The sequence below is a fragment of the Hipposideros armiger genome, unplaced genomic scaffold, assembly GCF_001890085.2.
Source record: "Hipposideros armiger isolate ML-2016 unplaced genomic scaffold, ASM189008v1 scaffold_212, whole genome shotgun sequence".
Lineage (NCBI taxonomy): Eukaryota > Metazoa > Chordata > Mammalia > Chiroptera > Hipposideridae > Hipposideros > Hipposideros armiger.
The window spans coordinates 2,059,449-2,081,244 of NW_017731562.1; the positions used below are offsets into that span (position 1 = coordinate 2,059,449).

General features: G+C 38.2%; 1 protein-coding gene across 1 annotated transcript in view; it reads right to left on the bottom strand.

The window, feature by feature from the left end:
* TTN (titin) overlaps positions 1–21,796 on the bottom strand; it is a 271,989-nt gene that overhangs the window by 239,177 nt on the left and 11,016 nt on the right. Inside the window, exons 7-29 of the mRNA XM_019654015.1 lie at positions 20,526–20,823; positions 20,006–20,158; positions 19,182–19,325; positions 17,796–17,927; positions 16,257–16,391; positions 15,567–15,704; positions 14,961–15,098; positions 11,526–11,819; positions 11,298–11,420; positions 9,646–9,927; positions 9,322–9,387; positions 8,333–8,591; positions 8,037–8,100; positions 7,371–7,586; positions 6,272–6,414; positions 5,107–5,312; positions 4,323–4,556; positions 3,971–4,215; positions 2,777–3,048; positions 2,492–2,656; positions 2,229–2,397; positions 434–2,127; positions 11–292 (exon numbers count right to left, since the gene is read on the bottom strand). Of these exons, the coding sequence (XP_019509560.1) occupies positions 11–292; positions 434–2,127; positions 2,229–2,397; positions 2,492–2,656; positions 2,777–3,048; positions 3,971–4,215; positions 4,323–4,556; positions 5,107–5,312; positions 6,272–6,414; positions 7,371–7,586; positions 8,037–8,100; positions 8,333–8,591; positions 9,322–9,387; positions 9,646–9,927; positions 11,298–11,420; positions 11,526–11,819; positions 14,961–15,098; positions 15,567–15,704; positions 16,257–16,391; positions 17,796–17,927; positions 19,182–19,325; positions 20,006–20,158; positions 20,526–20,823 (5,852 nt within the window). The remainder of the gene's footprint in view (positions 1–10; positions 293–433; positions 2,128–2,228; positions 2,398–2,491; positions 2,657–2,776; positions 3,049–3,970; positions 4,216–4,322; positions 4,557–5,106; positions 5,313–6,271; positions 6,415–7,370; positions 7,587–8,036; positions 8,101–8,332; positions 8,592–9,321; positions 9,388–9,645; positions 9,928–11,297; positions 11,421–11,525; positions 11,820–14,960; positions 15,099–15,566; positions 15,705–16,256; positions 16,392–17,795; positions 17,928–19,181; positions 19,326–20,005; positions 20,159–20,525; positions 20,824–21,796) is intronic.

The window sequence follows — 21,796 nt, forward strand, 5'->3', positions numbered from 1 at the left end:
TATTTATTACCTTCTACAATAAGTTTAGCTGTTGTTTTTACATTTTCATCTTCCACAAGTACACAGCTGTAGTTTCCAGCATCAGCTGTGTCGATTGTCAGTACAGAGAGGAAGTGAACCTTTCTGTCAGAGTGCGTCCTATATTTATCTCCTGTATGAACCTCCACACCATCTTTATACCATTTCACTTTGACGAATGGCTCTGAAGTTTCGCATTCAAAGGTTGCCATGGTGTCTTTTTCCTTAGCAACAACATCTTGTAATTCCTGTGTGAAAGTGATCAATTGTTTGGCTACAAGTAAAAAGGGAAAAAAAAGCATTATATTCAATTAAATTCACAGTTTGAATAGTGAGAAAAGAAAAGAAGAAGAAATGCACTACTGGGTATTCATGGATAGAGACAGATCCATCTAATGAAAAAAATTCAAATTACCTTGGACAAGTAAGAATGCATGGCTTGAGGTTTCCCCAGCTATGTTGATGGCTTTTACCATAATGCTGGCAGAGTCTTCAGCAGTCAGATCTCTTATGACCAGCTCACAAACATTGTCTTCGGGCCAGTACCAGTAGATTCGGTCAGAGCGTTCGATCTTGACACCATTTTTGTACCATTCACATTCAGGATCTGGTTTTCCCACGACTCTGACCCGGAAGTGTGCATCAGTTCCTTGGCCCACAGTTTGACTTTGGATTCTTTCAAAGATTTTGGGGGCCTCCATGCTAGGACTTAATTCAATTTTATCAGGTTTAAAAGTTGGAATAGTGATTTTGCCTTCTTCAGCAAGAGCTTTCTTCTCCTCTTCAGTTAGCTCTTTGGTCCAGTGGAGAAGTTCATCTTTTGTCTTCTTTAGGAGTTCTTCATAGGATTCATCCTTTTTACGAGATTTGAGCTCCACAGCAGTGATGGCTTCATAATATCCCTCCTCTGTCCTGCGCTTGAATTTACTGCGCAGCTCTTCTGACTCTTCAGACACTTTTTCATGGGTAATTCTCTCAGCCCTTTTCAGCTTCACAATTTCTTTGGCGTCGGTGCTGTCAACAGGCCTATCTACTTTTTGTACTTCAAACTGTAGCTTTCCTGGTTCGTGCACGTGAAACTCAGGCTTTGGCTCAGGGGCTCGCCTGAGGACAGACCTGAAATCCTCCCTCTGTTGGATCTCCAGTTTCACTTTATGCTCTGTCACACCTTCAGGGTTTTCTGCAGTGACCTTGACTTCGCCTGTATCATATGATTTGCAGTCCACGATGTCCAGATAATGAATGCCATCATAGCGAACTCTGAACCTTTTGCTTTTACGGATGAGCTGTCCATTAAGGTACCAGTTGACTTTGGGCTGAGGGTAACCTGTCACTCGGCAACGGAATCTAGCGGTCTCCCCTTCAAGTACTCTTACTGGCTCTGGGAACAAGACGATGTCTGGCTTTTGCTTCTCTTTTTGATCTGTTGTTACACCTGTAAGTGCACCTTCGTGAGCCATCCTCTCTAATTCCTCAATTCTCTGTAAGCCTTTCCGCCCCTCAGGCAATTGAGATTCTTCCACAAGACTTTTCTCATCTTTAACAATAAGAGTAGCAGATGTGTGATCTGTTCCATATTTGTTAGTGGCTCTGCAGGTAATGATGCCACTATCTCTAGAATATGCAACTCCGTAATCAAGGCTGCAATACCCAAATTCATTGATCATGCGAAGCCTGTTGGCTGCTTCAAGTGGCTTTCCATCATGGAGCCATTCCACCACCATCGTTGGGTCACCAATTGGTGTTAGCCTGCATTCGAAGTGGGCAGGCCCAAAGCGCTTGAGTCTTAAGGAAGTGAGTTTTTTCTTGAAAAAGGGTTTCTGCTGTTTCTCTTTGTCATAGAGGTCACCCTCTTCCCATTGCTCTTGACCATATCGCAAATGGAGGGGCTCCAGTTCTGGGGCTGCAATCTCCTTTGCTTTATATGTCCCTCGTGGGATGATTAATCTTCTCTCTGGTTCAGGTTCTGCAAACTCAACTTCAACATTTACTTTGCATCGTGTAGTGTCTCGGCCAGCCTTATTAATAGCAGTTGCAGTGTACCAGGCAGAATCTTGGCTGACAGTGGAATCAATTTTAAGGGCAGCTTCTCCCTTTGTTCCTTCAATTCTAAAAAAAGTGAAAAGAATTCATCAATACAGACACAGTTGCTTCCTTGGTAATTGGATTTATAAAATGAGCTTAGTTTTATTACTCCCAAGCAAATTTACCTGATTTTGGGATATTTATGAGGTACAATGATTTCACTGTTTTTCAACCATACAATGTCAGGATTAGGGTTACCCGTAGCTCTGACTTTCATTTCAAGTCGGGAACCTTCCTTTACATTGACATTTTTCAGTTTTTCCACAAACACTGGTTTAATCTGATGTTCCACAGCTGAAAAAGAGAGGTCATGATTTAGAGTGAACAGGGCTGAAATACCTGTGTATAGCCCAAGTGATAATTTATTTTTTATTTTAGAAGCAAATACCTTCTACAGTTAAAATCACTGAAATTGAAGATTTGCCTGCCCTGTTTTGGGCAACCACCGTCCATTCCCCAGAATCACTGGGTGATGCAGGGACAATAATCAGTGATTGTGTACCATCTTCTTTTATGACTACTTTATGGGTATAGTCATTGATAACTTGCTGGCCTGTGGAAAAAAATAAGTAAAAATAAATAGATTATTAAAATAGTTGTTTTTAATTGTTGGAAACCTGTATAAGCTTATTTTGAGTTCAATCATCTGGGAGCAAAAACTTATCATACTTACCATCATGAAACCAGAAGGTCTCCGGCATAGGTCTACCCACAACCTTTAAGTCAAATCTGGCAGTTTGCCCTTCTAAACACTTGAAGGAAACAGGTTTTAACACAAAGACTGGCTTATACAGTCTCTCAAGTTGTGCCTCATCGGTTTCCTCCAGCCTACGTCCAGGGGACATTCTTGCAGGGGACATTCGTGCAGGTGACATCCTGGCAGGAGACATCCGTGCAGGAGACATGCGTATAGGAGACCTGCTCACTGAGCGAGGAGAGATGGATCTGAAAAACAAAGGAAAACAGAACATTTTCATGAGGCATAGAGAAAACAACAAAGTAAACCTCTATCTTGTTCATTAACATTATTTTAGAATTTGCTTCTTCTGTGTTGTAGGAGGCACTTCAAACTCACTGGAATCTAAAACGGAATATATTATTAATGCCCACCAAACTATATTTTTCTTCTATCCTCAATCCAGTCAGTAGTCATTTAATACAGCCAGGTATCAGGTACTCAGAATCTTGGAATGATCCTTGATACAGTCTTTCTCTCACCACCTGGATTTATTTAGTCACCAAACATTTTGATTCCACTACCCAAACATTTCAAGAAATGTTGGTAGGTTAACTAAACCAATGAATAAATTTATGAAAAAAGAAAAACCTTCTTTATCCACCAGGAGGAAAAACATAGAAATGATTTTGAAAACAAAACCAAATCAAACCCTATCTATACTTTGCAGCTGGAATGGCTTGGATTGGATTTCAAGTGCCGGCACCACCACTTACAGGCTAGTTAAACTCAGGCAGTTTTTGTAGGATTGCAGAGGCTCAGTGTTTACACTTCCAAACTAGAAATAATAATCCCTACTTTGGAGGGTTGTTGAATAAATTGGGGCCAGCACATGTAAAATCGGGTGTTAGATAAAATTTACAGCCTTCATTATATCAGATATAATACTGGCGGAATGAATAATATGCTACACTAATGAAAATGCTTTGCTCATCTTCAATAGAGGCAAGAAATACAAACACTTGGCGATCACTGGAATTGCTAATGGAAGGTTTCTGTGATATCTCAGCCTTTAGTTCCTCCCCCATTCCCCCCCCCCACACACACACACACACAAACACCAGCAACTTGCTACTGGTGTTTTAGACAATTTAAATACTAACCAACCCAAATTATTACTGTGAGTCTTACCTGATTCTGCTCACTGGCTCTGGTGTGGGTATGTAAGTCGGAGCACCAAATGGAGCAGCAGGTTCCACATACAATTTTCCAGAGCAAATTGCATTTCCTTTAACATTGCTGGCAAATGCAGTATAGATTCCCTCATCTTCTGGAAGAACAACAGGTATGCGCAGACTAGCTCTGCCATCTTGTAGGAAGTCCATTTGGTATCTTTCTCCATGCTTGATGCGCTTGCCATCTTTGTACCATGCAATCTGCCAATAACATACATATGTGAATACAATTTAGATTAAATAGCTACAGTGTAACCTGTTTCTATCTTTATTGTGGCATGGAGGTGGAATAAATGTTTATATTTTACCTTGGGTAATGGGTATCCAGACATCTTGCAATGAAAAGTAACACCCATCCCCTCAAGAATTCTATAATTTTTGATTCTTAAATCAAATCCTGCTTCAACAGCTTCAGATTCAGAAATGTCAACTGCCATCTTTTCTTCACCATCTTCTTCAAGAAGTTCTTCTAATGTAGTCTTTATTATTCTGTATTCAATTTCTTTAATAAGCCTTTCTTCAAAGGAAGAAATATGGAATTCCTATGTAGTAAAAAAGATGACAGTTTGTTAAAAAGATACATCCTAACTGACAGAAATTCTTTAAGGACATCAGAGATAAAGATTGATTAAAATATTTAACTGGGAGAAAAAGTTAGAAAGCTTTTTTTTTCTTTTTTAAATCTTCATGACAGTCATCTTTGCCAGTTTATACTGTGGCATCTTAGGTACAGTATTCTAAAAGTACAAGTTTCACATATGGAGTGTTCTTCATTTATATGAAGCGGTCTTGGCAGCAATGAACTAGGTCATGCTAATATTTGTCTTCTCTGCATATATATATAATCCCTATTTCTAAAGTTATATCTTGTTGCATATATGTAACCCCTATTTCTAAAACTATATGTGCAACATGACATGAAGATTAAGGAAATTTGTCAGGAGTGGACCTGAACCTACTAACAGTGATCTAACATGATTCTATCGCTTGAAAATGAAAATATCAAACAAACAAACAAAAAAAAACAGGGGCATTGTGACAGGAAAGCACAATTTATAAAATGGTTTACTTGGTCATTATTGTTTTACTCACCTGGTCTTCTACAAAAGTTCTGACCATTACAGTATCTTTGGCCATTTTCTTTCTAATTAAGGCCTGTTCTTTTTCATACTCTTTTTCATAATCAGAGTATACAAATCCAGGTGCCATTTCTGCAACTTTAGGTTCTTGCACAAATGCAGTCATGTGTGTCTGATAAAGCATTTCTTGTTGGGACCTCATCAATGCCTCATAATCAGCTAGGAGTTAAGAACATAATTTAATTTTGTCTTTATGTAAAAGCCTCCATGCCACTATTCATTCAGACAAGCCTCACACTAGGGACAATTGATAGCCAAAAGCCTGATTTTCCAAATTTTACTATCGAAGTGCTCAATAAATGTTTATTAGATTGAATTTCAAACTTACAGTAACAAGTCAAACCAGCCACTACTATTGTAGAAAGATTTCATATTAGCAGTCAATCCTTTGGTATCTATCCTAATACCTTCCTAGAAGTCTTCCTAATTTACTATGTAGCTTTTGGCAATTCATTTACCTCCCGGGTCTTGAGCGCTTCTTTGCTAAATGGGGATAATATCCTAACTTCTATAAGGGGTTTTATGTAGATCAATTGAGCCAGAGTGTGAAATGGTCCACAGTAAATATGAACAGCTAAGCAAAGATAATGGCAACCCACATACACATTTTGCTTGGCCTAAATGCTATTACATTTCTTTTTTTTCAAATTACTTATGAATTTTAAAAATTGCAATTTCCAGCTTCCTTTTAAAATATCGAAAGCTCTAGCAATATTGAGCCTGGCTGGCAGCAACATACTGGAGATGGGGCACTACTGCCCCCTTGAGGCAGGGCACATACTCTGCAGTCGGCAATTGTCTTCCTTGCTCTCAGATGTCTGTCTGGATCTGGAAGGCAACTGGATTTAGAATCCCTGCTTCTTCAAAGGTATAATATGTACCAATTGAATGCACCAAATAGAAACTATTGCTAGAAACTTAGAGCTTAGCACCAGTTTGGCATTTGAGGCCATGTGATCTAAAACATTTCCTATTACAGCTGAGGCCAAGATGGGGAGTGATGGGGAGAGAACCAGTATTAGGAGATGCAGCAGGCCTTTCGACAAACACACAGCACTGCTACCTCCATGCATTTCATTCTTATAATGCTCAGAGAAACCAGTCTGAGTTGCACTTACCTTCTTCAAGCAAGGAGGCAGATGCAGAGGTTTCTCCATGCTTATTACGAATAACGATAGTGTATTCTCCAGCATCATCAGCAAAAGTCATTGAAATCACCAGTTTGCACTCACCGGTTTGTTTGTTGTAACTCACTTTGTACCTTTATGGAAATGAACAAACAAAAAATTCAGTCATATATCACCTTTATGTGAGTAAAATAACCCTCATGTGGATCTGTGGTATAAAATTCAATGATCCTAAACATACGACTAAGCTCTACCATAGAATAACAATAAGATGGAGAAAAATACATGGACACATGTATAATGAGGGCCAAATAAGTCAAAAGTTTATTTTAAAGAGTATTCATATATTCAAATAATAGGATATACTACTAGTAGAATCAGACACACAGAAATAAGGAGCTGCAGTGTTTATGTTAGCAAATAGTCATTTCAAAACTTAGGTACTTTCTCTTTGTTCATTATTTTGCTCATTTTTTAAATTCAAAAATCAAATTGATAATTAAAACAATGAATTCCTTTAAATATTTCAGTAATCAAGCCTCTGGTACACTGTAATTCTTATTAAGATATGATAGTTCCATATTTAAATTATCAGGTTACCTTTTTTTTGTCTTAAGTGGCTGGAAATTCAAACCTAAATTTTATATTCAATTACAGCAAATGTATTAGTATAAATTTTTATATATAACTAACTTTCTTCTTCATTACATGACCCTTATGTTTTTATCTTTCATCAACTTAATTATTATTTATTTTTATTGAAAGTTGTCTCAGATTATTTCCGGAAGAATATGTGTGTGTGTGCAGGTAAAAATACCTGTAAAAATACAGTTTCTGTGTTTTACTAGCACTATAAATGTATCAAACTACCGTATAAAGAAATATGTCTTCCATCTACTTTTGTCACATAGCTTTGTTTCTCAGTAATACTTTGTACGAGAGTGTGAAAATACTTCCAAACACGCCATGAAGGCTCCATAATGAAGAAGCCTACATTTGGAGATGATGGGGTAAGTATATTCTACTTCTCTCTAGGTTTCATACACATATACAAATCACAGAGAACTCTATCATTCAGCCATCAAAATACCTGTATCCAGCGGTTAGAGGAACACCGGCTTTTTTCCAGTACACATGGGGCTTTGGGTTGCCACCAATCTGGCATTCAAACACAATGCTCCCACCTTCCACCAGTCTCTGGACCACTGGCTTTGTAATGAAAAAAGGAGCGGCAGGTTCTCCTGGCTCTGCTCTTTCCTCTGTGATGCTTGCATCAGTCATTACCACATCTCTTGACTCCATAAAGCTGGAAAAAGAATTTCGCTCATATTAGCTTCTGGATTGCAATTTGCCAGTACTAAAGGGACTGAAAAATCAAAACTGTACGGCTGACTCTTGAACAAAGCAGGGGTGAGGGGTACTGACCCCGCACAGTAAAAAAATCCACGTGTAACTTTCGACTCTAAAGTCGGCCCTTTGCATCCGCAAGTTTCGCAGCTGCAGATTCAGCCAACCGCAGGTTAAAAACAGCATTTTGAATCCGCAGTTGGGAATCTGTGGCCGTGAATGTGAAAATACTGTTTTCTATCACCGGTTGGTTGAATCTGCAGATACAAAACCAATGGATATGAAGGGCTGACTGTATTTATTGAAAACAAAACAAAACGAACCACATGTAGGTGGACCCACACAGTTCAGACCTGTGTTGTTCAAGGGTCAACAGGAATGAACACTAATTAGCAAAAGAACGTCTTACCGTTTCTCTTCTGTGGTAAATTTCTCAGCCACAGTTGTGGTTTCCTTTTCAAACTCTTCCGACACTGGAAGAAGACAGAAGTTTGTCCTTTAAAGTCAGACATTTATCCCATTTTGTTAGTGACCCCTGCCTTAGCATGACAATTAAGATGACCCCATAATCTAACCCCACAATTCCAAAAGGTTACACCATTTAGGAGGTGCACAGAAACCATATTGTGGAAAGAAGTGTCAGCTAAGGGTGATGAACGAGAGTGACCACGTGTGTGGAAAGACAGTGGGAGTGTGGCCACTAACCCTGCACAGCTAGATAGCAGGACGTGCTGACAGTCCCAGCCTCGTTCACAGCACTGCAGGTAAATCGCCCGCTGTCTTCTGCAAAGGCTTCACGAATCATAAGACGAGCAATTCCACTCTGGAAGGTTATCTGGAAATCAATGGAACTTTCTATTTGGTAGTCTTCCCTGTACCATGTCACTTTTGGGGATGGGTATCCAGAGATGTGGCACTCCAAAGTGACAGATTCACCTTCTATGACAGTCACGTTTTTTAAGCCCTGAAGAGAGAAGAAAAAGATATAGTATTGGTATGTGTATATTTTCATCAATCATCTCTGTATGTTATAGTGGGGGTTTGAACTTCTACATTCTAATTGCCATAAAATGTTTGTTTGTTTGTTTTGTTTTGTTTTTGATCAGGACTCTAGACATATTAGTAAAGCACCTCTTTTGGAAAATGGAATATCCCCAAGTTGAAATAAGTGTACGGCATTTTTAAGTTGGTAAGGTAGAACTGCATTAATACCATATAATGGGGCAACACTATACCATTTGTGAGGCTCACATATTCTTCACAAAGCTTGAAGGCTCAACAGCAAATACTGCCTCTTCAAGAAAGCTTTCCATGCTCCCCCCAATTGGAAGTAATCTCCTTCCTCTGGATTCCCTCTGCTGAGGTTCTTATCATCTATATTTTATCTTGCTTGTTTATGTACATTTTCTCTGATAATAAGGCAACAAGTGCAGAGGGTTGAACTTGACTATATATATCTCCATATGTTTTTAATGATGCCTTCCATATAATAGAAACTCACTAAATCTGTTGACTACATGACTGATGGTTGCCATACAAGTCCCCTTTCCATTGTCAAATCGTGTACGGTCTTAAAATTAGTATTTGTAAACTCACTAATGCCATTTTCTAGTTTGAGAAACTGATCTTTGCACATGTTAAAATTATTTGACCAGATATGCATATCGTCCAGTACAATCAACTTCTTCACTCACCGAGACCAAAGTTGGTGGAGTAACAGGGATTTCAACAGGTGCAGGTACTCTTGCTGTTTCTGTTACCTATGATTTTTACAAAGGATGTTACAGAAGACCCATAAAATTAGAGGACATATCACAAACTCTTAGCACATGCAAAATTATACAATAATTTGAGGAAAAGAGCTCTGACACACTAAAATTAATTTTGAGCATAGTAAAGGAGAGACAGGCAAGACGCCTGCCTGGCTGACTACTTCTGTAGCATGAATTGCAGAACAGAACACCCGGCCCTGGCTCAAAGGGATGGATCAAGAAACAACATGCAGTCCAGTGACCAACCTTGGTTTCACGCCCGTGAATTACTTCGAAGCGCTCTTCACGGACTGCAGTACCAGAGATGCTCACCCCTACTTCCTTTTTCACTTCAATGCCAGCTTGACTCTTGTAAGTTTCCTGTGCATCAGTGAAGGGGAACTGGGGTGAGGGCGTGGGCTCTGCTCTCATTCTTGTCTCAGCAGGCCTCACAGTGGGTGCCTTCACTGATTTGGTGATCTTCTGAGCAGAAGATGTGGTTGACAACTCTTTTTGTAATGTGGCAATAGCACTTCCGGCTATTGATGCCTAAATGGAAACAGAGTCAGAAAATAAAGTCACATAACTGTCATCCAAGTCATCCTTTAGAAGTGCTTCATTGCTATCATTGCTGTGGTGAGTTCGATTCTATTTTCTGTAAGGTCTGTTTTTTTTTTTTTTAGTGTTCTCTATATCGCTCTTAGAGGTAGTGAAAAGTCAGTAAGAGATAAGCCTGTTATAAAGCTCATTGTCATTCCTGCCACTTTGTAAAATACACTGAAAATATCTTTCTTAAAGAGTAGTACTGAGAACTTACTTTACATTCTTATCATAAAGGGACTGAGGGTCTCCCCAAGCTCAGTCCTGAATTTTCACTTAACCATCACAATAAATGTTGCATTTGAAAATACTGAAGTGAGAAATTCAAAATAAAAAAAATTATTAAAATAATAAATTCCTAAGAGCTATTTTAAAATAGCACATTTAGGTTTCAGACACAAATCTGTTTGAAAGGTGAAAATGGAGACATTCAGAAAAATAATTTAAAGGCTTCCTTACTGCTTTTATTCTGTTGCTGTCCATGATTATTTGATTTTGATAGCAATTTGGGACTATCCCAAATATAGGTATTAAATTAAATTAAATTGTTCCTTACAATTCTTTGAAGGCCTACAAGATTTGGATTCTATGTCTTAGATGTGTATAATAAGAACAACAGTGACGAATATTGAGGGTTATTATGTGCTGTCAACTTGCTAAGATTTTTACATGTATTAACTTGCCCTTAATGACAAAGCAAATAAGGGGCAGAGCTAGGATGCTAATTCAGGGCTGTTTGACTCCACAATCCAACCCAGCCACCACACAATACCATAACCTCTCCATCTTGCTCTATTGAATACATAAATACCGGATGTGCCAAAAAAATGTATACACATGACTTGTATTTATCCTTTGTTATCGGCATATATTGAGTATTACACTTTTAATACATTTTTTTTCTTTTTTTAAATGTGTATATATTTTTGGGGCACCGTCTGTATGTGATTTCTCAAAGTCTGTCTTTGGTATTGATATACATTCTCGGTTAAGTTGCTCTGAAATGCCTCATAGCATCAGAAAAAGTAAACTGTGTAATATACCACCTTTTACAAAACATGAAACAGAGAGAAGCATGCATGAATTTGTGTCTCCTCAGAGGTGTATGATAACCATAACGAACTGCCTGCCACTGTAGGCTCCCCCTGCAGGGTAAGTTTCAGAAACCAAACACGAGGGGTTCTGAGTCCACTGTGAATGCTAACAGACAATACCAAAAAGAGGCCACACTGGCCAATAGCAAAGATAGTCTCCATCACACATTAGATACTTATTGTTTTGAGCAAAACATTGCTTAGCCAGGCTCTTTAATGTCTTACCTCATATCCGTGTTCTGTCTTAGGAACAGAAATTTTTGAAACAGTAAAATGAGGGCTTGCTGTGCGGGGGCGTTTATCCACATGGACTAATCTTTCAGTTGTTACATCTGTAGTTTTCTTGATCTGCAATGAAATGAAACTCAGTGATGCCATGGTTCACCCGATGACCAGAGCAGTGACGCTTGCTGTCCCGTGGATAAGGTGAAATGTCCGTGGGTGCAGACTCACCTGTGATGATATATGCATTCCCATTTGATCAGTAGTTGTGATATGAGTCTCAGAAGGAGCTTGGATCACTCTAGGCTTGACTGCTTTCGAGACAACTTGGGGTTCCGAGGCTGGACGTGGGGGTTGCTCAGGTACCTTTGTGGCGGAAACGTGCTCCTTATATCCATACTCTAAAGTGGTCTGCTGAGCATATGATTCTTCCAGATGCCCAGGTGCTCTGGGCTCTCTGACACGGGCCTGATCCACTGCAGCAACAACTGTTGCTACAGCTTCCGCCTTTTTCCCAACGCCCACCTGGAGACAAGGTTTCCAGAATTAATACAGAGTAATATCAAAGTTAGGCCAGGACTCCTCCTTGTAGGATAGTCATCAAGAACAGACAAAGGCCTAAAGGCATGATAGTCAGATGGCACCTATGTTATACAGCTGCATTAATGTCTCCAGAAATGTCACTCATAGATGCATTTAGGAACTTAATATTTGTTGATTACTATAATGTGTGGACATCTAGTTAGATACACTCTATCTACATCTGCTTATTTAGACGACACATTAAGTCACACATACATAACATAGGACAATACAATATGTATATAAACTAGTAAGGAGATTTTGAGTTTTTCTAGGATTATGTCTGAGGCAGTCAATTAGCATTCAGGAAATCAGAACTTTGGGGCTAGTTATCTTCATTGATTATTTTTGTTATCTTTGATCGATCATTTAGCCTCATGTTGACACAATAACAGCAACAATGAAAATGTACTCACATACAATCACAGACCCACCCAGAAAAATCAGTTGCTACAAAGCTGTACAGTTGCATGCAAATCTGAGATAACATGAAAGCTCATGAACACACAGTGAGGCATATTAATTTACTTAGGATTCCCTAGGGATAAGAATATTTTTATATAAAAAAACTCTATCAAAACACATGAGTGAAGACACTGTGATTAAAATGAAATGTGTTATCTTTTTTGGATTCAAGAGAACAAACTTTCACAGTGAAATTCAATTTACTTTCACTATTACTGCGAGTTAAAAGGAAGAAGGAACAGAAGTATTTTCTCATTTCCATGAACTTGATTAACATAAATGGGAACACAGTTTGCAAAGAGTTTCTCTTTTAAAGAAAGCAAGCCAGCTGATGTGGCTTACATGTTATGCTTCTTGGCAACACCTAGAAAGAGCACAAATCACATCACCACATCCCTCAGTGCTCTTTAAAAGTAATGTTGGGATATTTTATTCATGTCCAGTTTTCTTTTCTGCTGCTGTGAATGGAATCTAGATTGTAGGTGAAATGTTTTTCAAGTATGCTACCTGTATATCTGTTAAAATTATTATCTGAAACATTTAAGATGAAAAAAAAAGAAAATGAGGGTTTTTTTGAGATGGAATTGGGCCTTTAGTAACCACAGGTTTTCTCCAGTGCTTCCTTCTAAGAAGCTACAAGATAATTAATTTGCCTTGAAGAGTTACAAATACCATCTTCAGATTGCATTTTAGAAGAAACTGTAAAATACATATGAGACTTAGGTGAGTTAAGTTTGTTCATCTGTTTATTTGTTTCTTGTCTTTTTAACCATATAGGCTATCAGTTGATTTTAATTTTATAGATGTTTTAAAATGTTAACATATTCAACAGATAATATATATGATATAATGTATATATTGCCTTATATACATTATAATACATTATATAATATATATTATCTTATGTCATGTGTACATATGTATATATCTGCATGTATATATTTACATGTAATGTATATATATTATTACATGTACATGTAGTCTACCTGCTACGAGTAGGATGTTTTAAATTGGGGAAGCCTCTATGTATTTTTCCCTGAATTAATGTACATCAAATCCATCTATATATGTCGTTTGGTGGACAACTGAAAATGTATCCTCTATGCTGGTAGCTGCTTTTATTTTCTAGTGGGCTCTAACATCTCTCATATTTTTGGAACCTAGGTAAGCAAGAATAATTGGACAGGGAGACCCCAACTCATACCAGTTAAAGGCTGAAAATTAATTTAGGAGACACAAAGAAAAGTGTTATTCAATCTTGACTTGCACAACTAGAAATGCTCACTGTTCCACTGGAGGAACTGGGCTGAATCTTTCTCTTATGTGTTGCTAACCAGTTAATCAGTTAAACGGAACGCGAGGAGCACAACAACTCATGATGGATGAAAAGTTATGAGAGCTGATGATGGTGAAATGGGATGAAACAATGCTTTTCACCTCCACAGCATCAGTTGTCATCGCCTCACGAATAAGATGTATTTGTTCTTGCTTAATAGCAAATTCTTCTCTAGTCCTTGACAGTGTGGCTGGTTCAGTAGATTTTGCAGTGGTAACTATTACTTTGGGTACAGACATTTTTGCAGCTTCCATTCTTAGCTAATTTTTAACAACAAAAATAAGATAGTCAAATTTATGTGATCCCGAACAAACGTTTAAAAAGATAATCATGTGTGAAGTATGTTACATATTGGAATTCTGTCGTCCATGAGACTTCTGAAAGGCTGATATGCCATTCAATATTAGACTTGGGTAAATATTTAAAAAGTTGATCTTAAATCATGTCTTAGACAAAAAAATGAAAACCAAAGGTGTAGAGACAGAAAACAACACTGAGGGAAATACAGACAGAACTCAACCATGATGCTAAAGAAATTGAAAAACTTTAGTTGCTCACTTCCAAAAACTGCCTTAGCAATAAAGAATAAAATTAGGTAAATAGATCATTTGGGGTAAATGACAATCATGGGAAATAAGTTAATTCATGGAAATTTCATAGCTACAAACAATCTTTTCATGGCTTATGTATGTTTATTCTGGTTGGTTAATTCCTTCTCTAGATTTTAATATTGTATCTTGTTTAGTTTTAGTGGAAACTACTACAGCAGGCACTATAATTTTTCTCAAGTTTTTTTTCTCATCTGATATTTACGGGAGGGGGGAGATAATGTTTCACATGAAGAAAATAATGGGTAATTTCCTGAAATAAGTCCATACTCTACAATGGAATATACTGAATTTATGACTCCCTCAAAACATACATCTTCTTGACAGTAAGATTCATCATTTTCATATATATTTACGTTCATTGAGTATATTAAAACTAGCCTGCATGCAATTTCAATCACCAACTTCTGAAGAATTTCTAAATGTTAATAATAAAAAATAGAAAATAATAGTAAAGAGATCAGTGGGGAAAGGATTATGTAGTGATATTAACAATAATAAATAATTTGACTTTCTGCTTTCCAATTGTTTAATCATTTAAAAAACAAATTAGGTTAATAGTGTCTCATACATAAGAAATTCCAAGATTTGGTATTAATGTATTATAATAGGGATTTCACATGAGATTTGGTATTAATGTATTATAATAGGGGACTTCACACTTGGAATAGTCACCTTTCCATGAGTAACTTGAATATGTTCTTGTCTAGCAGCCATTCCTTCTCTAGTTCTCAATATTGTTTCTTGTTCTTTGGCTTTAGCAGTAGCAACTGCTATTGTAGACAAGGCAGTTTTCTCAGCTTCCTTTCTCATCTGATTATTACAGCAAAATCAAGTTTTAAATTGTACAGGACTTCAGACACACATGGTATGACCCGCCCCCCCCCCAGTGGGGATGCAAGATGGAGTTATTGTGGGTTCACCACACAAGAGAAGTTAACTTTTACTTGGCAATGTTTGTACACACTGACTAGGGGTCACAAAACTTAGAAGTATTAACTCCAGATGATTTCATTTACTGCTTTTCAAAAATCAGGCTAAACGTACTAGTCTCCATGCAAAGAATAACGGTGAATAAAATGAATTACAAATGTTACAGATGGATGAAAATCAAATGTGCAGATAAAATTAATGGTAAGCAGTCACACATTTACCATCTTGTTTTAGTTTGTGATTCAAAAAGGGAAATACAGATTAATAATTCATACCACATCATAGTTAATGATTTACTAGAAATCAGTTTCAAGATGAACTTTTCCCATCTCAAATATCTGTATTCACCTTTTCCTGAGTTATTTGAACTTGCTCTCTTTTGGTAGTGATGCCTTCTCTACTTCTTGATACTAAATCTTGTTCTTTGACTTTGGGTGTGGCAACTATGACTTTAGGTACCACTGTTTTTCTAGTTTCTTTCATTATCTGGTTATATGACAAAAAAAAATAAGACAATGGTCATTACATTTCATACAGCCTATAACAAAAGAAACTTAGGTCAAACTGGAAAAGGAAGCAGAATTTCTTCCTAGTCAAGGACATTTTAATCATACTTTAGTATATCATTTGAGTCTAAAAGGAAAAAATGTGATTAGCAATAAAAGAACAAAGGATGCATTTCTCTTTCTCTCATTATTCTTATTATGATCTAAGGGAAATTCCAGTAAAGTCATAAATAACATATACTTTTGCATTTTATCAATTGACTTGCCCACTAGAGTCTACTTCAATAGGGAGACATTAGAGGGAAATATAATATCATATGAGGAACAATCAAAAGAAAGTCTGAAGGTTAGGGATGAAAAGTGGCGGTGAAAGCTAGACAGGTGGCAGAAAGCTCATGAGACGTTTGGAAGTTTTCTATGTGAGTTACAAGCAGAGGTGAAAAAGTGATGATCAAGACCCATGAGGAAAATTTAGGTGGCTTGCAAGTGAAATCATACAAGAGTGAATTTCACACCAGTGGTAAGTCATCACCTTTTCATGAGTTATGTGTATTTGATCTTGTGTGGCAATTTCTTCTTGAGCTCCAAGAATTGTTTCTAGTTTTGTGGGCTTTGCAGTGGCAACTACCACCATGGACGCAGCAGTTGTCTCAGCTTTCTGTGTTATCTGATTTTCAGAGTAAAATAAAGACTTGAGTTTCAAAAGGCACAACAAAAGGAATGGCAAGATATCCTTGTAACATTCAGGAGAAGACAGAATGCTTAATGGGGAGAGAGAATATATTGCATTTCCATTTTAAAAGTCTACACTTGAATTTAAAACAGAGACTTGTGTTTTCCTGAGGAATGGGCTTCTTTATTTATTGCCCACCTGCCCCTTAGCGAACTGTCCTAGGACTGAAAAAGTCTCATCTTTGAGACAGTTGACATGTTATGGAACCCAGTGAGTGGCCACTGTCAAATGGCCAGGAAACTATATGGGTCAGGCTGAGCTTACCAGTCACCAGCACTGCAATGGCAACAGGGATTTCTAGGCCCTTGATTACACCACGTAGGGTTCTTGTGCATTCAAAGTCTCTCATTCACTCACTATAAGGAGACGGAAATTCATCCAGCAGCCACTGGCCAGCCTTGTTAGTACAGAGGGTGCCCAAAAATGTATACACATTTTTAAGACAGGAAAACTGTATTAAAATTATAGTACTCAATATATACCAATAACAAAAGAGAATACAAGTCACATTTGACTTCTGCAATTACAAGAGGTGCTCAAAGTGGTTACCATCAGTGTCCAGACACTTCTGATTATGGCAAACTACTGCTTGAGCAACGTTGTCCATCTCTTAAAATGTGTATACATTTTTTGGTACCCCCGGTATATAGTGTTCTCAGCTGGATCTTTTTTAAAAAGTAGTTCTTGGATCAGCAAAGACCGTGAGATCAAGAGAGGTGAGCCCAGGGGCCACCCCCACCCTCAACATGAATGAATTCGAAATATATGCCTCTTTTCTGGCACTTTAAGGTTTGATTTCACACATGGGACAGATGTGGATTTTAGTGACACAGGTTGTTCTCACATGTCTCTACGGCACAAGGGTAGATAACACTTTTAGGTCACTGTTTATCAACCAGTAATTAGGGCACTTTCTTGGAGAAGTACTGGTGTTCCCTGATGTCTAACATTTCCTCACTTTCCCTTGATATTTAGTTGGAGAGGGTTCATGACAGGTGTGCATGTATGCACACACGTGTCTTACAATTATGTAGTTTGTGTGTGACAACCTAAGTGACTGAGGGCTCAGGCTGTGTGAAAAACCTAACTATCCCAGTGGGTAACTAGACTGGGGTAAGAGCTAGTTTCCATTTAAGTATGCTCTAGAAATGTCATGGAAAATTGCACAATGAGAACAGAATTCCTGTTATGCAAGAGTTTCAATACTAGACATACAGAAACAACAAAAAGAACATACACAAAAGGCTCCTCCATTTAGAGCTTTTGATTATAGGGTAGAGGCAGCTGGATGGAATGTATGTGTCAACGAATACAAGGTATTTACAAAATTGAACTTACTGTTTCTTGAGTTATTTGTTTTTGTTCTTGTTTTGTAGTAATTTCTCCAGAAATTCTAGTTTCTTGTTCTTGGGCTTTAGTTGCGGAAATTACTACTTTGGGTACAAATGCTTTTTCAGTTTCTTTTCTTATCTGAAATCAATGATAAAAACAAAACCTTATTGCCTCCTGATCTCTAATGGAAGTGACATAATGTTTATTAAATACAACAAAATAGGAATTTGAAGAAAAGAGTAAAATCCTTTTTCTGGAGGTATCACTAAATAAAATAAATTATTTCATTTTCATTAATATGACCATGCTATTTTTCTGTCTAAAACATAATAAAGGGAAAAAAAGTTGGATTCAACACTGTTTGCTTTGAACTGGAGAGTTACTGTCTTCTTTGGAAAAGATGTCTAATTTTTATAAATGAATATATAGCAATATTATTCCATGCTACTTCTGTCAACTAAAGGTGAGTACAGGATATCAGAATGGAAAGTCTGAGAAGTAATTTTGTCCAACCCTTTTATTTTATATATAAGAAATCAAGTATGGACAATTTTCAATCTGCATTTATACAAAATTTTTGCTTTGAAAATTTTCCTAAATATTATGATTTTGAATATCAAGACCTACTTTTCTAAAATTGAGATATTTTGAGAAGAAAATTTTTGTCCATATTCCAGGCAAAAGGTTTTCCAAATCCTCAACCCCCTGAAGGATACTGTTGGATCTGGATGCCAAAGGTGTGTATATTGGGGTGTCGGTAAGGGGGGTGTTTTCCCCATTTGCCTCTTTGCCAGTCTCAAACATCATCACTGAAATTCAGGATCTTAGAGTTGAAAGAAACTTGGCAGGTTATCTTCTCAAACCACCCAATTGACCATTGTCTCCACTGGCCAACATCCCTACCAATTGGCCTTATCTAGTCTGTCCCTGAATTTCTCTAATCCTGGGGCTGTCCTTTTCACTTTTTCTGGTCATTTGACCTAAGAAGCTCATGCTGTCCATTCCACTTCAAATCCATATTTAAATGTTCTCCCAGAGACGGAGGAAGCAGTTATTCAGCTACTTTCAAAGCAATGTGTGTTCAGGGGTCTTTTCCACTCTTCCTTGTTCCTACCTTTGCACCTATTTCTCCTTCCTGCTTTTACCTCCCTCACAGTTAAATATTTAGGTAGTGCATCCCTAGATCAATGTAGATGAGACCCCTCTTCCTACTCCCCATTTGTGTTCACAGAGATCCTTTTGTCCACATGGGGGAAGCATGCGGTATCTCTAAGGGACTCTGGTATCCGCTACCCAGGAATACACAGATACGATGTGTGATAGCAACCTTGTTGTTATATGTGATGACACAGGTAATAGCAACAATAACTTCACATCTGAAAACATTCTCACCTGTTCGTGAGTTACGTGCACCTGCTCTTGTTTCGTTGTAATTACTTCTCTGGTTCTTGATTTCGATTTCAATTCTTGTTCCTTGGCTTTGTCGTCAGCCACTACGACCTTAGTTAGGGCAGTCTTCGCTGCCTGTTTTCTCATCTGATTTTCACAGGGGAATGGGAGGAAATAGTTTAATGCACCTTATCTAAAAAGTTAGAATGATAAATCAGGATAAAGACATAAATGTCACACAAGAGGGAATAAAGAGGAAAGCTAGAGTGATTTTCGACTATAACAGAAAATCTACTCAAACACGAGGTGGGAAATTATGCTGGATTTATAACACTTTTCAGCCATGAATCAAGTGTGACGTTTATTTTGAGGAACGTTTAAAGCAAAGGTCTTTGCGGGGAGCTCAGAAAAAAGTCATGTCTGCACTGAAATAATGGTTTCCATGTCTGGCTCTTAGAGTGCCTGAGCTCTGGATTGACTGGTCTGGAAGCACCTCCCTGCACGCACACGTCCCGGCCGTGTTTAGCTGACTTTCCCAGCCACCTTTCGCCTGTCTTGGCCCAGAAGTGCTTTGATACTTTGAATACCTTGTCTGACCTCCTGTATCTGATAGCTAACTCTTGCCTGCCTACCTGCCTGACACAGACCATAGGCACTTACGGTATTTATATCTTGAACACCTTTGGTATCTCAGGGCACTTTTTTTCTCAGAAAGTCCTAAAAGTCTGGGCCACAATGAGCTCAGTGCTGTCCTCAAAATGATATGAGCATTGGCTTGTGATGGCATCTCTGCACACAAAGCTCAGCCTGGGCGGCCTCACACATACCTGGTCTTGAGCAGGTTGGATGTGCACAGCAGTCGTGGTTGTCCTCTGAGCAGTCTGCTCTACAGCGCTGGTAACTGGTTCTCTCACTCTGGCCATGTCAACAGCAGCAACAACAGTCGCAACAGCTGCACTTTTGTCAGTTTCTTGTTTCACCTGCATTAGACATGACCAAGTTCATCACTTTATAAAATGTCATGCCCAAAAGAAGAAAATACAAACGCACGATGGAAACTGAGCTAACTAGAGTTACCTCTAGTTATACACATGAAGAAGCATTTATCCTTGCCAAGAGAAGTATGGATCGTTAAGAACCGATATTTTATGAAAACCTCACAGATAGAGCCTTTGTCCCAATTAAAAATGCCTTTACAAAGCATAAGCCAAATTTGGTTTTCAGTTTCTGTTATATTCTTATGCTCATATGCACGGCATCTACAGAATGAGTTTCATGACAGGATCCTGGTTGGAAAAACCAGAATGTGAAAGGAAGAAAAACGAAACAAAGCAGCTCTGACAGTACCTCTGTAGCCCCAGAAGCCACGACCCCTGCCGCGAAGGTAGCTCCACTGGTGGTCATTTGCTCCTGGACTCCATATCTGCCTTCCCATCTCTCTTCTGTCCTGATCTGAGTAGAGCTTGTCAGCATAGTTTCTCTCATCTCAGCTTCAGTTGAGGCCACGTAGCCCTCTTGCTTCCACGGGGGAGGCACTTCAGGGCCGAGGGCCATGGTGGATGTCTGAGTCTTGCGCGTGAGTAATGGAGACTTAACAGATCTGATGGGGGACGTGGAGGAGAACCTCCCCGCTGGAGACACGGACCTGAAAAGCAAGCAGCAGAGGTCAAGAACCCAAGACAAGCAACTCCTCTCTGGGTCATCAGATTTGAATAATTGGAGGAAAATCTGGACATGTTTAATTTAACACAGTTTTAAAATGTGTGACTCAAGAACCTATTCAGAGGCAAATAATATACTTGAAAGTGATTTGTTTTAAATCTCAGTATGCCTGACTCAGCACTCTTACCTGCTGTAACTCAAGAACCGGACTTAATTCTAAGCTAAAGAATGTTGTGCTCGCCTCGCCATCTCACATTTTAAAAAGTCAAGACAGCAGAAGGTGCTTCCTTGAAATACAGCCAAAGAAAGGCCATGGCAAATATAATAATCATACCTCTTAATTTCTCTATACTCTCAATTCTGGGGGGGGGGAAAGAGGAGGGGATATAAAATACATATTGAACAAAGAAAGGTTTCTATAATCAAAATGCTTGTGCAACTCTAGGCTCAACAAGTTAAACCTTTTTTATTTCCCTGTAGGACTCCCCACAGCCTTCACCATGCTCATATGCCTTGTGAGCCTCCAGGCCAGGGACGCTTTCTCAGAACTTTTTGGGGTGTAGGCTGTGCAACACACTTTGGAAACTGCTGTTCTAATCAACGTGTTGTGGATTGCTCTTTTAAATTTTCCCTATATTTGTTTATCTTCACCCTTATTGTATTGTACCCTGGACTTCTTTTAAATATTCTTACAGTTACTGTGTTAACTGGCTAATTTGAAACCTAAGAATGCTATGACTTTATTTTTTTTTAAATTAAATTGATAAAGTGGCTTCTTCTAAAATAGTCTTTATTACTTTTTGTGTCCAAAGTTCAGTAGTATCAGTTGAAGAATATGGGTGCTAAACCTTGGCACTTATGGGCAAAGAGACAGTCCCTGCTCGATAGAAACAATTCTAGGGGGTTGGTCAACTATTTTAAGATAGTTTTTCATAATTTAATTCTTAATCAATAAG